The sequence below is a fragment of the Mya arenaria genome, chromosome 15 (assembly GCF_026914265.1).
Source record: "Mya arenaria isolate MELC-2E11 chromosome 15, ASM2691426v1".
Lineage (NCBI taxonomy): Eukaryota > Metazoa > Mollusca > Bivalvia > Myida > Myidae > Mya > Mya arenaria.
Window position 1 is genome coordinate 6683292 of NC_069136.1, and position 16489 is coordinate 6699780.

Consider the following 16489-nt stretch of genomic DNA (forward strand, 5'->3'; position numbering starts at 1 on the left):
AGACATGATTTATGTTTTTATTGTAAATTAAATGTTTTAATGTCGGTCTATTTTCTTTTCTGTGGATGAAGCATCCTAATAACACACAATGTGAATTATTTGCACTAGATTTCGACCGTTATTGAGTCATGCTATAAGAGAAACAAAAAGATTGTTTTTTGTATCATATTTATTAAACTGTACATTTGAAAACGATAATAATCGACAGAGCCTCTTTTTTTCGTCTCGTTATAAGCTCGTTAAATAAATTCGATAAAAATATGTAGTTTCTCTACCCAAAATTACACTGAAATCACTTTCAGAAATAATGAAAACGATTTCCCTGTTGAATTGAACCTCACATTCAGAAAGGATGGAAGCGATTTCCCTGTTGATTTGGACATATATACACGAATCAGTGATTTTTAATTGTAATTGATTTTATCTGCGTTTTTAATGGACGTTCTACTTCCATGAAAGGCCATCATTCGGATATTAATGGAATATCTGATGTTTACAAGTTAATATTTGAGTGGAAACGTGATTAATTTTAGCGGTGTATTGAGTGGTTCCCGTTACTGCTGGAGTATATATTAAATATAAAGCGCCATCAACTCGTTTAAACATAATCTCTTGTATACGGCTTCTACAAGTGATAGAACCAACGATGGACATCTTTGGATTATTTTTGACATTTCTTATACTAACAACACAAAACATAAGACCTGTTTCCTGCGCGGCGAACAAAAGTTCGGCTCATTTACTACACGACACTTTGATGAAAATTGATGACTACAACAAAAAGATTCGTCCGGTTCTTGACGTCACGAAACCAACAGTTATTAACGTAAGTCTCGCACTTCTAAGTCTCGTGGAATTCAACGAAGTTGTGGAGAGGCTGACTGTAACCGGAAAATTGAAGATTTCGTGGACTGATGACTATCTAATGTGGGACCCGCGCGCGTTCGGCGGCGTGACTTCAATCAGCATCCCGCAGGACGACATCTGGCGACCGGACCTCGCCCTGGAGAACTCAATCACAAAGTTCCGGGATCTAGGCGCTCCCTCCATGTTTATCCGCGTAACGCATGATGGCACGTGCCTTTGGAAGCCCATGGAAGTGTTCCAATCCACGTGCTCCGCGAACGTTGTGCATTACCCATACGACATGCACACGTGTTGCCTGACGTTCGAGTCCTGGACCCACTCGGACGGTGAGCTGCAATTGATTAACACGCTTCAGGAAATAGACCTTCAAGAGTACGAGGGACAGCCGCAGTGGACAGTGATATACACCAAGGCAGAGAGAATGGTTCTTGGCAAAGATGAATATGTGGTTTTCTGCCTTTCACTAAAACGACAAGCGTTGCAGATAATGTTGAACGTGATACTTCCTATAGCTTTACTTTCATTCCTTAGTAGCTGTGTGTTTATACTTCCAGCTTCGTGTGGAGAAAAGGCCTCGTTTTCTGTGACGGTTTTCCTATCTCTCTGCGTGTTTCTCACCATTGTGAGCGAGCAACTTCCAAAAACCGCTGACAAGTTGTCAATATTTAACGTTTACGTATTCACGCAGGTGATCATAGCGACGTTGGTCACCCTTTCAACGCTCATTCAAATACGCCTTTACCACCGTGACGACCACCGCAAGGTGCACTCTTGGTTCCAATGCTTATTCATTCGCCGACCAGCAACACCCAACACAAATATGGTAGAAGATTTTAAACCCTATGCGCATAGTGATTCAACGGAAGACATTGCAGACATGGACGCCGACAGCGTAAAGAACTGTCCGCACGAGCATGTTACGTGGCGGGAAGTTGCGCGGCGCCTCGATCCAGTGCTCTTCGTGACATACACGAGCGCAAACGTTGGCATTAGCTTAGCCCTCATAGTTTGGTCGATCGCGGCACCACGAGGCTAATGTGACTTTTTGGACAAATAAATGAACTTGTAAACATATGAAGCTATATTTACGCATGGATCGTCACACCAATGGACTGTATGAGAGCAGAGCAGAACATAATTTTTATTTGACTTAAACTCATCGTCACAACGTTATGTATAGAAACAACTACAATATATATTTGTATAAAACACGACGTCATCAAACGTCTTAGAAATGTGTTTGTTTTCATTTTCGAAAAAAAAACCCAAATCATATTCATTTACTTAATCAAATATATTTTATTTCAGTGAAGCTTATTTGATATTTTGCATACTTAAAACAGAGATGTAGCAAATTGAATAAAAGTGGATTTTATTATCTGGTTCCGCAAAAGCTAGCCGAAAAATGTATTGATTGGTCAAAATTATTCCATTAACGACTATTATCCAACCAAATTATTTTAGTGTGGAAACAAACCGAATGATAAACTGTGGAAAACTACCGGTTATGAACCAATTGGGTGCTGAAGTTAACTTTTCCGGAAGAAATATCCGATATGTCTTATCACAATTCAGGGAAAATATCACGAAGAACTGTAGTGTGTCATATATCTCAATATTCGTAATGGTACAGCATGTGATAGAATTAGAAGATACTTGTACTATTGTTTCATATAATGAAACTAACTGTATATATATGTTAAACTCCCGCATTGGCATGGTCCAACAGACAGGTGTGATTCCAAAAACAGGCAGGTTTAAAACATACATGATGATTTGGAATGAACAGACACATTTTTATGTAAAACAGATCTCTTATAACAATAAAGTTCCACAATAAAACGAACCAATTGGCAGAACATGCCTGTTTGTGGGAAAGCGTCTTAAATTAGACTATCATGATTGTGGAATCATCGAATTGTTATGTGGACAACAAAATATTCACATCAAGTTATCGATTTCGTACTGTTCTATATACGTTTGCAAACACTGAAACAATGCTATAATGCATTATGGTATATTATGATATAATTTATTTGTCGTAATTGAAGGTATTATAAATTTGCGAGAATATAAACATGGCAACATAAATACAGCAGTCATTTCCACTCTGTTTAAATAGAATGCAAATAGTATGTCAATAAAACGCAAATTGTTTGTACAATTTCGATATGTTTTCTAGGTGATTTAAAGAAGCAATATTATAGAATTTTGAAAGGGTCAACCTTTTGTTTTATTTTAAGAGTTATATTAAGTGTCCGTTAAAGATAAATGAGTCATTAATGGTGTATAATAGGGAAAAAATGACATTTCTGTATTATTGGAAAGTCAAGTTGTGGCATGGTAATAAATGGGCCATACGCTCTGATGAACTTTTTTGTTCAAATTTCAATGAAACTCTTTGTTATTGTTTTATTCATTAAATATCAACAGTAAAATGGGGGAAAACTATGACATGATTTTTAGATAACTTTCAAGAACTACAACTGTCACACTATGATTTAACCCCATTTGCTCACATATTTTAGAACAAAGATTTGTGGTTTAATTTTAGTTATTTTTTCATATTTCTTACTTGAAAGGTGGTGAAATTCATGTCACTTATTAGAAAAAAATATTACTTACCTCAAGATATCAATTCTGATAAAGATCTCAGACAAAAGGAGTTGTACATTAAAAAAAAAGTGTCATATTTTTATTCTTAACAAACAATTAAACCAAGTTGAGGAAATAAAAAGTCAATATGATGCATTTTTTGACATTGAAACATATTTAAAGTTGCACTCTTATTCCCAAAAAAGATTTATCACAACTACAAAATGGTTTTAAGATACCATTAAAGGATGAAGAAAAGTCGAAAACAATGTTTCTTATGAAGGATGCCGAGTTTATTTTGAAAGAAATGTGCTGAAAACACGGTATTTCTACCTTATAATATGATAGTAAATCACAGTAAATCTTTTAGCATTCAGCAATCAATTACTATTTTTGCGTTTTCAGCTATTAAATACACGGTTACAATTTTGATATCAGTAATGAATATTTTCAATTTATGCCTTATTTAGTATGTAGTTAAAGGTTTATCACTCAAAATGTATATTTGTTTACATGTGTATTTATTGATTTTGAATAAGAGTGTCACTTTAATATTACTAATGTTACGACGTAAATCCCATATTGAGACGGCCCCTTGCAAGTGTCCGAGATCTACACCCCTGTTGGAATATGTAATAAGTACTGCCGTTTGATTCTCTAGCTTATATTCGATATTAAATTTTATGGATATTCAACTCAGGACAAATACAATATCATATATTATATCACAAAACATTGTATGAATTTTTTTACTCTTGAATTTATTTTTGAAAACGCTAGTAACTAATATTAGCATTATTTTGCGACATAATTTCCTTTTATGAGCCCTTGGTAAAACACGTTCAACAATTACAATAAAAAACATGTTCTGCTTATGGTTGACACAACTCATGTCAATATGAATTTACTTTATGACATTGGATTATTTGCAGAAGCTCAAGCTCCAGTTTTATCAGCAAATGCATCTTCCGTTACTAAAGGACACCCATTGAAATTGGTATGTACATTATCAGCCGAAACACTTTCAGTGACATGGTTAAGGACAGACACAGGCACGACAACAGAACACACAATTGTAACTGTCGGTTTATCAGGTGGTTCATGTATATCAGTTTCAAGTACTCCTCTAGATGCTTTAGTGGTAACATGCAGTACATTGGATTATGGATGTACAATCCCATCTTTGAATATTTCTGATGATGGAGATGTTTGGCGTTGTTCAGTTCCGAATCAAGTGGTCACCACATACAGCAACTCCCTGAGAATAAATGTAACAGGTAAATTATTTCTTGTATATACAGATATTACTTTTGACACCACTATGGATGAGATTGGTGGGGTTAGTAAAACCTTGTACAGATAAATAATATTAAGTATTTATTATCGATCTTGATGATTTTTGACAGAGTTTCTGGAGTCAGCATCCCTAGGCTATATATTGTGTTTCTGTTCACTCAGAATGACATTTTTAGTACAATGGTCATGCTACGACAGTTTTCATATCTATATAAAGATACATAATAATCCTGCGATTATTAACTGAATTTGAACATGCAGTCGCTTCGTTTCTTTTGGTTCAAGATAAAGTAACCTTTGACCTTTGACCGGCATAAAACTATTATGTCAAAGTATAATTATATAACTACTCATTTTGGACACTATATCTCTTTGGCTTGTATTTTTAAAAACAAATGCAAGTGAACAAAAAAAATATTTTATAAATATTTACAAATTTAAAACCTACTAGTGCACCTATTCGACCTTTGACCTACACTTATGGATTTTGACCAGGCTAAGTATGTACAAGTTGCAGAGTATATATTGAACAAGTATATTTATGTTGCGTTTATATGCTAAACATATGCCCAGGGGCCGAATTTGTCCCTATGGGTAAATATATCCACGTGGACATGACTGCCTTTGGTTAGTTATAAACGTGTATATGGCAATTGAGAAAATGAATATATTTTTCAAATGCCTATAATATGTTGCAAAAACACATTAGAAAAATAACGATTAACCTAATTTAACTAGCGTATGATATACATATCTGCATAAAATACTTATCGTATTCACAATGTGATATTATGTTGCAGTAATTTTGGAAATATATAATAAGAAAATATGTGTGTCTCTTAAAACAAAATTGTTTTACTGTCAGAAAGCTTTAATACTGCACAAGTGTTCATGTTTGTTTTATTCTGAAACCACACTTAAAATCAATAATGTGTGTAAAATTGTTATTTTGACAATTATCAGCTAAACAAGGAGTGCGATAGCTGTTAATTAATTGATTTTTTATGGTTAAGCACTCCATTTTAGTAGCATATGAGTCTCAAAGAATGAACATATAGCCAAACTTCAAAACAAATAGTTCAGTCACACATAAACATTGTATCTAAAACAATTTAGTCCTTTGTAGAAAGTGTATTCCGAAAAGTTTCAAAACAAAAGTTTGATAACTAAATTAATAATTAAAGTTGCCTTTAAAACAATTTCCTTCATTTATAATATATATATGATGTCTCTTTGTCAAAAAGTTACTAAAGACTTAACTGTAAAACCCTGCCAGAATAGAAATATCCCAGGGGTGTGTGTGTGGGGGGGGGGGGGGCAAATCAATTGCCGTGTTTATGCATTGACATGAAAATTCACGAGGAAAAACTTTACCCATTTCCAGAATAAGGCAATATTTGCACCCGAGGGTAAATCTCGTCATATAAATGGCGTAATAGACGTTGCTTTTATGACTCAATTATTCGTTGCCTGTTATGTTCATGATTGTTGGCAAATAATTGCTTATTTTACAGATACTTGAAAACCAACACTATAGATATCATCGGTCCTGCAAAAAGCTACTAAGAGCTCATAAGAAAAACTGAAACATACTTAGATGATCTATGAAATGTTATAATGTAATAAATGATCAAACCAATATTAAGAATTCAGAGGGGAAGTTTATTCTTAAGTGGCACATGAGTGGCCTTCGCTACACTTACTCACAGTGTTGCGTTACAGGACGTTGTTTATCTTAAAATGCACTTAAGTTAAGCGTTCTTCGCTTAAACAGTCGTGCTGTAATGAATTTCATTTTCCTTTCCGTCAAGTAGTTTTGTGTTTATCACTTAAATCCTCACAAATTGGTGCAATGTTAGTTTTCACTTTCCTCTTAATAGTGCATTGGTATTAAGATATACTATTATTATATGTTTTATCAATTTATGATTATTGAAGATACACAATTGCATTGTTGTTCAAAATATAAGTTGTATGACTGTGAATGAGAGATTTGTCCATCAATGAATGATCCTAGTGGCTGCAGCACCTGAAGTTATATGAGCGATGGAGACCATCACACTTGCTATTATTGTTTAACGTTAAAGTCAAATATGAAAACAGAATAATTGAGGTAGAAATTACATCATTTAAAAAAAACTCCGAGAAAACTGCCAAACTAGAACTATAATTGACTAATTTAGGATGTTTCTAATTTAGGATACGGTTTAAGCATACCCCTTACGTGTTTTATATTGTACGATAATCTGTCTATCACCGATAAGGAGGTTTCTATCTTTGAACTATATTAGTAGGGTTCACATGCATCCACTTGTCATCTAAATGGTATCGGCAAGATATACCTTTGATATACCTTTTCATTTTCATGAAGCACATATCGGGACTTAGAAATACATTTTTAAAGACTTCTAAAGGCAACCAATTATCTAAGTTAAAACAATGCATAAGCTAAGTATATTTAATAAGTTTTCATTTTTGCGCCACATCAAAATGAGATATACAAATGTATTATTCTGGCGTCCGTAGCGGCGTCTGTGTCGGCGGCGTAAACTAAACCTCGTGACGACAATGTTTTAAGTACATGTATCTATCATCAACTCATTATGAAATTTGGTGACAAAATTTGTGGGCATAATGTCTCGAGTAAGTTCATTGCATTTATCGTATTATTTACCCCGGAGTTATGAATCTTTAACATTTAAAAATAGTAGGTTTATATATGTAAACGAAGGCATTGATAGCATAACCATTATGGAATTCGGCGGAAGTGTTTGTGGTCACAATGTCCATGTCAACAGAAGGGCTGAATAGGCAACTTTCTCCATTACAAGCCGAGTCAAGTCTAATACTGTTTATTTACTCATACCATAAAACATGGCATATGAGGTTATATACATGACAAAAGTATGCAAAAACAGGTGTTTAGTTATACAATGTACATGAAAATACCAAGTTGAGAATCGGAACCATTCATTATGAACTGAACAATAAAGACGTTCAAATCACTACTCAACTAGGTTATAATTATATTCTTTTATAATACAGAAAACTGTGTACACCAATTATATTCATATACGTATGAACTTGCTGAACAAACTGTAATTTGTGTACAATTATATTATTATATTAGTTGATATTTATTAAATGAATTAATAGATACTTCTAATTTTACAACGGCAATAATGTATTTAAGATGTGTGCAGATTAAGACATTGAGAATACCAGTGTGTGTATACCACGTGACAAATTACGTCATATATGTTACGTCGGAAGGCAATATTTTGCTCAAAATGAGGACTGAAAACAAAGGTAACTTTTCTTTTACTTCACCTTTTTAAATGAAACAGAAGACAGTCTATGCCGCTTAAAGAGCCCCGCCTTCGTTTTATTACCGAAGTTTAATAAAGTGATTAGTTTCATCAAACACTTCGACAAACCTGTTTCCAAAATAATGTTTTGACAGTGCTCCGTCAGACGGCCGTTTTTTGTGAAAAGGTTTGTCGAAGAGTGTTAAGAAACTAAACACTCAATCAAACTCTGGTAAAAGGCCGATGGCGGGGCTCCGTAAGCAGCGTAGACTGTGCTATGTTACATTTAAAATGGTGAAGAAATAGTGAAGTTATCTCTGTTTTAAGTCTTCTTTCGAAGCAAATTGTTGCTTCCGACGTAGCATATATGACGCAATTGTCACGTGGTATACAATCACTGAAGACAGACGAACAGGCAAGCTAAGAGAAAACTAATTCTAGCGCACCGGATAGGCATTTCCGGTGAAATGAGCCGTGCTGGGAAACTCCATCTGCTCCCCCCCATGCCAGATGAGTCACGCGCTGTGACGTAATACTTTTCATTTCTTTTAAATTACACTTTATGTAACCATAATTAAAGATCTCAATAGATGAGGTACATTGAAATTAACTTTACAAAAATATACCTTAAAAACAAAACAAAATAACCCTTGAAAGACGTGATATTAAAGGAACTTCATGACGTATGCAGTGAAAAAAAATAACTGCGCGTCATGACGTCAGTAAACATCATTGCACACGCCTATTAGTGAAATGTACAAAAAATGCGCTTTGCTATGTATTTTTTCACAAAAAATGGAATTTAATGTGTGCTAGAAAAAATACCAATCATGTGTTTCCGTTCTGGCAAGCCTCGGTACCGGGCAAAGCAGGTGCCACCGGGTCGAATAGTTTTATCCGGAACGGAAACACATGACAGATATTATTAATTCGTACCGGAAACACATGGTAGATACTGATATGATTATGAAGTAATTAAACGTATACTCTAACTTTTACACGTACATATATTTCTTAAATCGGAAACTTGGCATTGAACTTATACCATTGGTACAAACAAGCAATCGTTCAGCTGATACACTCAATAACCTTTTTATTAAGGCCTCTAGAAACATAGGTTAAAAACTGAGAGAAGCTTACACGTATTACATTTATATTGCGAGATAAGTTACAAAACTTACTAAACAGGTGAAAGTATCCTCCTAAAACACAAAATTCCCTTCGAACACCGCCATTTCATTCCGCATCACATATTTCCCTCATTTAAAATTCGGAAAACACAAAACTGGTTGGACCCCCTGAATATTTTTCCTTTTATGAACATCTACTCGTTTTGTTTAGAACAATTATTTTCATATTATTAACAACTACAGCAATAGTTCATTTCAAAATGCAGAACTTATCAGATAGTCGTTGAGACCTATTCCAGTTCCGTTTATGGCAAGTTGATTGTTTTGAAGGTGGGCAGAAATTTCAAGATTTTTGCAATTTCTCAGTGCATTTTACTTATAAAAACAATGGATTACAGTGTTTATTACTTTTTGTGTTGAATATACAGGTTGGACCTTAATATAACGTTTTGGAGCTTAATTCCCTTCTTCACCTGCATTTTACCTGATTTCGTCAAAGTATTCTGACTCGATCTAGTTTCAAAGATATCTACATTTTTGCACGTGGAAATCTGGTAGTTCTCATGCCGAAAAAGCTTTCAACTATACTGATGTTTATTGTAAGAGTAACGAGAGATGTTCAATTGTACAATTACATCTCAACCTCTCCACTTGACAAATCCGACTTAAAGAAGACAAAAGCTACCTCAACTAACCATGTCCTCCATCAATGAAGCGTCTGGCGAAGTCAACATCAACAGTGCGTTCGAACCGGTGACAAGCATCGGCCTAAGCGAATCCGACTTTGCCAAAATTGATACCATGCTCAACAAACGCTGGCTACTTCATTTGAAATCCAGATTTACATTGTAAGTGTCCAACGTTGTTGAATAAGTAATGTAAGGGGTTTTACCAACAAACAGTGCATAAGAAGAGGACAAAACTTAGCTCAATGTATAAGTCAGTGAGATCGAGAAAAGGCTGACGTAGCCAAGCAGAATAGTCGCAGAAATTGTTTGAGAATCTCAGGTATCCCTGAAACCCCAAGTGAGGTCACAGACGTCAAAATACTTGACATCGTCAAGGGACAATTGATGTCGACCTGTCCCTTGATGATATAGACGGGAGCCATTGTCTTAGATACACGATACAAAAATACTTTATTAAAAGTCGGGTATATGCTTAAAAGAAACATTAGCTCAATGAGCTATTTTCCGACATGAAACCAGCGAACTTAGCAAACCAGTGTCATTTGCAACAGGCGGTCGCTTGTGGAAGATCAGCTCAGTCGCGTCCAAGAAACATCGTTGTCAAATTCCCCACGTATAAAGCCCGTCAGAAACTGTAGTTGAACAAAAAAACAGCGCAGCTCAATCTTTAATCATGCCCGCAGCCAAAGAACGTCACTAGTATTTGGACCGCCGTTGGTAGCATCCTCGTGAGAGAGAACGACGTGACGGTCGGTCTCATTAACACCACTGACTCCTTCAACGAACTCAAACGTCGCTTGGCGCCGCAGTCACATAACACATTTCTTGAATATACTAGTATCTGTATACACCTACTGACCTGTACCTAGTTATTGCTACTCGATAAACATTATTTGGCCCTATCTTCACTGAAAATGAACTACACATATTTACGAGTTACTGCTCGTTTGTATTGTGTCATGTATTTATGCGACTCCCTTTTCCAGCCAATGTGCGAGTGATCTCTTTAATTCTTCACCATCGTGTTCCCAAACCAGAATTAAAGCCGAAACTTTGTTTGTAAAACAAGTATCGTAACGTTATAGCTTCCAGCTTAACATAGCAATAGCTTCCAGCTTAACATAGCATGCATTTTATCATGAATAATGTCTGTATAGCCATCCTCGTATTCTCACGTAATCTTCCATTTAAAATGCCTCACTGTATGTCAATGTTGTTTTCTACACCCTCAACCATTATTATGACACCATTACGTATATGTGTTTCAAATCACCATTTTTTCAGTCAAGATAGGTCGGGACCTTTACCATTATCTTTCCGCGTACGGTCCTGGCTGAGGTGTCATCTATATATGGCGCACGGACTGAATAACTACTTAAAGTGACCCTTTATGCAGTAATCGCGCTCCTTTATACTTGGCATATCGACTACCGTCATATTCACTACATTATAATAGTATTACTTGTTTCTAGAGCTGACCCTACATGTGTAACCGGCTCCGTCGCCACCTCTCTTTCCCTTTTAAATAGCTCTCTTGCATTCACCGCCCTTTCAAAACGCTGCAGAACAATTGCATTGGATACGTATTACGATAACTACTTTTTCACTCAAAAAGTTTTGTTATGTTTCTAAGTTGCTGTTACTCTTTTCTTTTTCGTAATATTACTAACCTTAGCAAGTGATGTTCATCAAGAATTTTGCACATCATCAACGACATCAAGCGTGCCCGTGACCTAAGTTTTAGATCTCATCGACCCTGATCTCAGTGTTATGCACCTAAATATTATGAGAATCTTACCTAAACTTGATTGTGTACACTGATATCTTCATTTTTACAGAAACCTGGCTCCATGACCCCACTGAAAGAATCCTTATTCAAAATTCTGACCCGCCCCCCTCCACCCGCTTTCGAAACGACCGTCTAGGTAGACAAGGTGGCGATGTTGCAATCTACATCCGTTCTGGTATTTAGTGTTCTCGTAGGTCTGATCTCGAAGGTATAGGTCTTGATTCTCTCTGGGTTGACCTCATCGAACAGCACCGAAAACTCATCGCAGGCTTTTACAGACCCCGAACACTATGAACAACTACTGATCACTCTTAGAACAGAGCATCGATAATTTAAACATTACAATGTCAATGTTTAAGAACCACATTCAAACAAACTTTCTAGACTTTTTAAATGTTAGAACGCACATCAACTTTACTGAAACAACCCACTGCACTGAACATTTGTCGCCTTAATATGCACGTGAACCATCCTGAACATGTTTTGTCTAGATTCACAGCGGACCCTTTTATACCTTACCTAGTGCGCTTCCATCCAATGGTTACTTATTAAGGTTATAAACCCACAAATCTCCACAAAAGCTAAGTATGGAGATACGAACTTGTAAATGTTGGTTTTAGCAAAATTATTAACATGAACAATTTAGACCGAGCTTCCTATGGAAAAATGAGAGCTTACTAAATTCAGCCTTATAAACAATTCCGTCAAAAATTGTTAATATTTTCCCAAAGTCATTCCTTGGTTCACTTCTTACCTCCGCAAATGAGCTTAATTGACAACATCTGAAGACGCATGGTTATATAAGTATCTATCATGTGTTTCCGGTACGGATAGAAAAATCCGACCCGAGGGCACGCGCGTAAGCCGGTAACGAGGCTTGCCGAGTTACCGGCCACGCAGCGTGCCCGAGGGTCGGATTTTTCGATCCGGACAGGAAAAGCATGAATGGTTTTTTTTCTGGCATATCTACAATTATCAATTTGTGGAAAAAATGACGTAGAAAACGCACTTTTGTACATTTCACCAAAAAGCGCGTGCGACGTTGTTTACCAGTGAAGTCATAAAGCGCAGTAATTTTAAATTACTCAAAAACCAAAAACACTCACTTCCCATCCTAAAAGCTAATGTAAACACAGCAAAAATGACTTAGAAAAGGTAAAACACACGAATGCGTACTTTTGCCATCAATACACTGTCTATGATGAACACCATCGTCTTCCTCATACATTCCCCCATGCAGATTGCAACCTGTCACCAATTGTCATCTCCCCACAATACATCAAAGACGACATTGCCACGATGAATGTTAATTGTGTGGCCCGGACATGATAAGCCCGAACTCCTTAAAAATGTTCTGATTCTCTTGCGATTCCCCTATCGTTGCTCTTTTCAAAGTTGATTTCGTCATAAAAAAATCCCCTTCATATTGAAATCTTGCAAAATGTATCTCCGATGTTAAAGAAATCTGACCCGTCTGCTCCCAAAATCTACCGGCCTATCTCAATTCTTAGCTGTGTTGGGAACCTAATGGAACGATGTGTGCACAAACACCTTTACAACTATGTCATCCCTAACCATCTTCTCACACCCTGCCAATCTAACTTCATTAGCGGAGTTTCGACGGTAAATAAACTCAACTTTTTTCATGCATATCGGTGAAAGAATGAAAAATATTGATGAATGATAACTTGATCATTTCACTCTGGCTCGAGTGAAATGATAACATTTGATCATTCCACTCTGTACAAACAACTCGGGACTATTTTGTCCATCTTTTATAAGATTTGCTTCCCTTGACTTGGAAAAGTACATGTATGTAACAAGTTGAGTACATGTTCGCTGTCGTCTGTAGTGCATTAATATACACATTGGCCGAATCGTATAGAATTCGATTGATTATGACTATTTAAAAAGAACAAACTTACCAATTTATGTATGAACTATATCATGGAACATACTGTTAAAATTAACCCGCTTGGTAGGTATCGGTTGAATATTTACTTGGCCACATGTGCTAGTAATAGAGTTGATAGATCATTTTTTCCTGCAATCTCTAACCGCGTACATGTATGCACAAGCATTTTGATTAATTTCCTTCAATTGTTTACCTTCATCAGTTCAACAATTCATTTTTCTTTTTAAAAATAATGATTAGAAAAGGCTTATCCAAAAGCTAAACGATAAAGGAGACCAGCTTTATCAAATAGCTCAGATCATCGGCCATAAACACCTGTACATTTATAGCAGATTGAAAACCAACTAGCCTTACTAGGCCATGGTGTTTTCCGACATCATGTCGAGAAAACTTTCAAAAGTCTGCGCTCCATCTTTCTCAAACGCATCCTCGACATTTCCTCTGCGGTTTTCGTAAACCCCAAATTTAACGGAAACGTGACTTTCAACTTTATTGGATATGAAACTAATTCGCTGTCTCAACAACAAAACATACTTCGGCTGCACTGAACATGAATTCACTCCGAAAAAATACCGCAAGATCCAGAGTCTGAGAGCGACAGTGAATTGATCTATATACACTACGAAAACCACTATAATACCCCGGCTTCCGTTGCTTCTACGGATACACACTTTTTAAGTCCGTCTTTGTTAATTAAAATATGTTGAAATTGTTCTTGAATGTACAAAAAATGCCACATGCTCACGTTTCATTGAATATTATTTCTACTCGATATATTCTTTTATTTCCGAAATGCTTTTGATTAAATACTTGTTTTGTACCTCAATAAATGTTAACAATGATAGGTTTCGTTGATGGAAGTAGGGTTTTATCTAAAAATAATTTCAATTCCAACAACCATTTCCATAAAGAGTGGAACTAATTTTTAGTGGACGGACTGCTCGCTCGAATAGGAGGTAACCATGACATAGCGGTTATGCCGCGGTCACTCCCCTTCGCAAAGAGGCCACAGAAAGGCCTCTATTACAACTACAATGACATTTGACAAATGGCAAAAGTAAGGAGGTCATTGCTTTTTTCTGCGATATATCCAAGGCTTTTGACCGTGTATGGCGGATGGGTCTTCTTTTTCAAACTACATTATCTCTGTATCCAAGGTAGTGTCCACTAACTTTCACTCACGCTGGTCTTACTGTTCATACGGGGCCCCCTAAGGATCCATCCTAGGCCCCTTACTCTTCGTATTCTATATTAACGACAAAGTCACCCACATCCTTTCCCATGTCAGACTTTTTGCTGGTGACACCAGCATGTGCCTGTATATAATAGAATATAATCCTGCTGGCGCAAACGAAAACTTTCTGAATTGTATAAAATGAATCATAATCTGACACCAACATATTTATCGAAATTGCATCCTGACCAACCCAATCATAGATACACTTTCGGAAACAATTCCATCCCACCTATCGCCTGCAAATCCCAACTTTACCAAACATCATTCCTTCCTACTGCCATTCGTGAATGGAATTCACTTTCTCCTACCTGTTCCATGTCTCAAATATACCCGCTTTCCAATGTTGGTCTGAGAAAAATAAAATCCTTCACGCCCGGCTTCGTCTTTCATGCAGCTCACTAAAACAAGACCTCTATTGGCGTGCTATCATCGACTTACTCTTACCCATGTGGCCAATACTTTCAATACCCCCTCACCTTTAATATGGCGATGATCATTTAACCCATAAATCAAATAAAGACGTCATCTTAAAAGTAGTAATGCGCAAAACTGCGAAAGAAACATATGTGTCGTAGGCGATGTGATACATCAGGAAGATTCAAAGCGGTGTACACAACGATATCAATTTTATGTAAGTGTTTGACTTTTTTTCTAATTTTTTCTTGCAATAGTATCACTTGGTGTCTATTGCCATAAAAACATTTTAAGTGGTGAATATTATACGCTCTGGTCTCAGGTGTTGTTAATTCCAAAACACGACATTTTACGATTTCTGTGTCCAGGCGGCGTCTTAGGGTATTAATCATTTCTGTGATAGTTTTCCTTTACAATGTTAATGGCCAATATTGATCAACAATCAGATTCCAAAATTAACTTTGGAGTCATGGCTTGAATTGTAGAAATTAAACCACATTCACTTTGTCCCTTATGGTGAAGTATTTTTATTCAGTTAGAATGATAATGATTATATTTCGATCACTTTCGATAATAATCCAAAATGCATTTTTATTATACGTCGGTCTGTCGAACAATTGCTCAAACCATGCCGGATTGATTATTCGAAAATGCTTGGTAGGAAGGGTGGCAATGACAAGAAAATGATCAGTATATGACCACAATTGATTTTCGAGGTCAGTATACCAACGGCATGGTTGCGGTGACATTTAACACGAAAAGCTTGTCCAATTTAAAAGCAGGCACATTTCGAATAAAGTTATAGAGCATGTCTATGCCCTTTGTCAAATATAAACATCTTTGACCATTTCCACATATCTACGAACAATGAACCTCAGAACACGTGCCGTTACCGTGTGCAGTTTGGTTAGCTTAACGTGCAAAACAAAATGTTTAATTGCCCTATGAAATGTAAGCGATTATATCTCAAAGGATGGAAGCGATTCCTTTGTTGATTTTGACCCATCTACGTGCATGCTTATAATTGTCATTGCTTTTATCTGCTCTTGATAATGGACTGTTTAATTCAATGAAAGGCCGTCACTCAGATGTTCACAAATTCTGTGATGTTTACCAGTTAAAATCTAATTGAAAGTGTGATTATTATTTTGGAAATCACGACTATTTATTGTTCAGGGATGGTTTCCTTAGATGGAGTATATAAATGGTACAAAATCCCATCAACTTCATTTTACTTAATATCTTGTAT

General features: G+C 36.2%; 2 protein-coding genes across 2 annotated transcripts in view; both read left to right on the forward strand.

Moving 5' to 3' along the window:
- Positions 1-365: 365 nt before the first annotated feature.
- On the forward strand, positions 366-2629 carry LOC128220459 (acetylcholine receptor subunit beta-like). Its single transcript, XM_052928867.1, has one exon. The coding sequence runs from the start codon at positions 647-649 to the stop codon at positions 1901-1903; it is 1257 nt and encodes a 418-aa protein (XP_052784827.1). The 5' UTR covers positions 366-646; the 3' UTR covers positions 1904-2629.
- Positions 2630-4601: 1972 nt separating this feature from the next.
- LOC128220077 (receptor for retinol uptake stra6-like) overlaps positions 4602-16489 on the forward strand; it is a 58462-nt gene continuing 46574 nt past the window's right edge. Inside the window, exon 1 of the mRNA XM_052928332.1 lies at positions 4602-4739. The gene's annotated coding sequence lies outside the window, so the exon portion shown is untranslated. The remainder of the gene's footprint in view (positions 4740-16489) is intronic.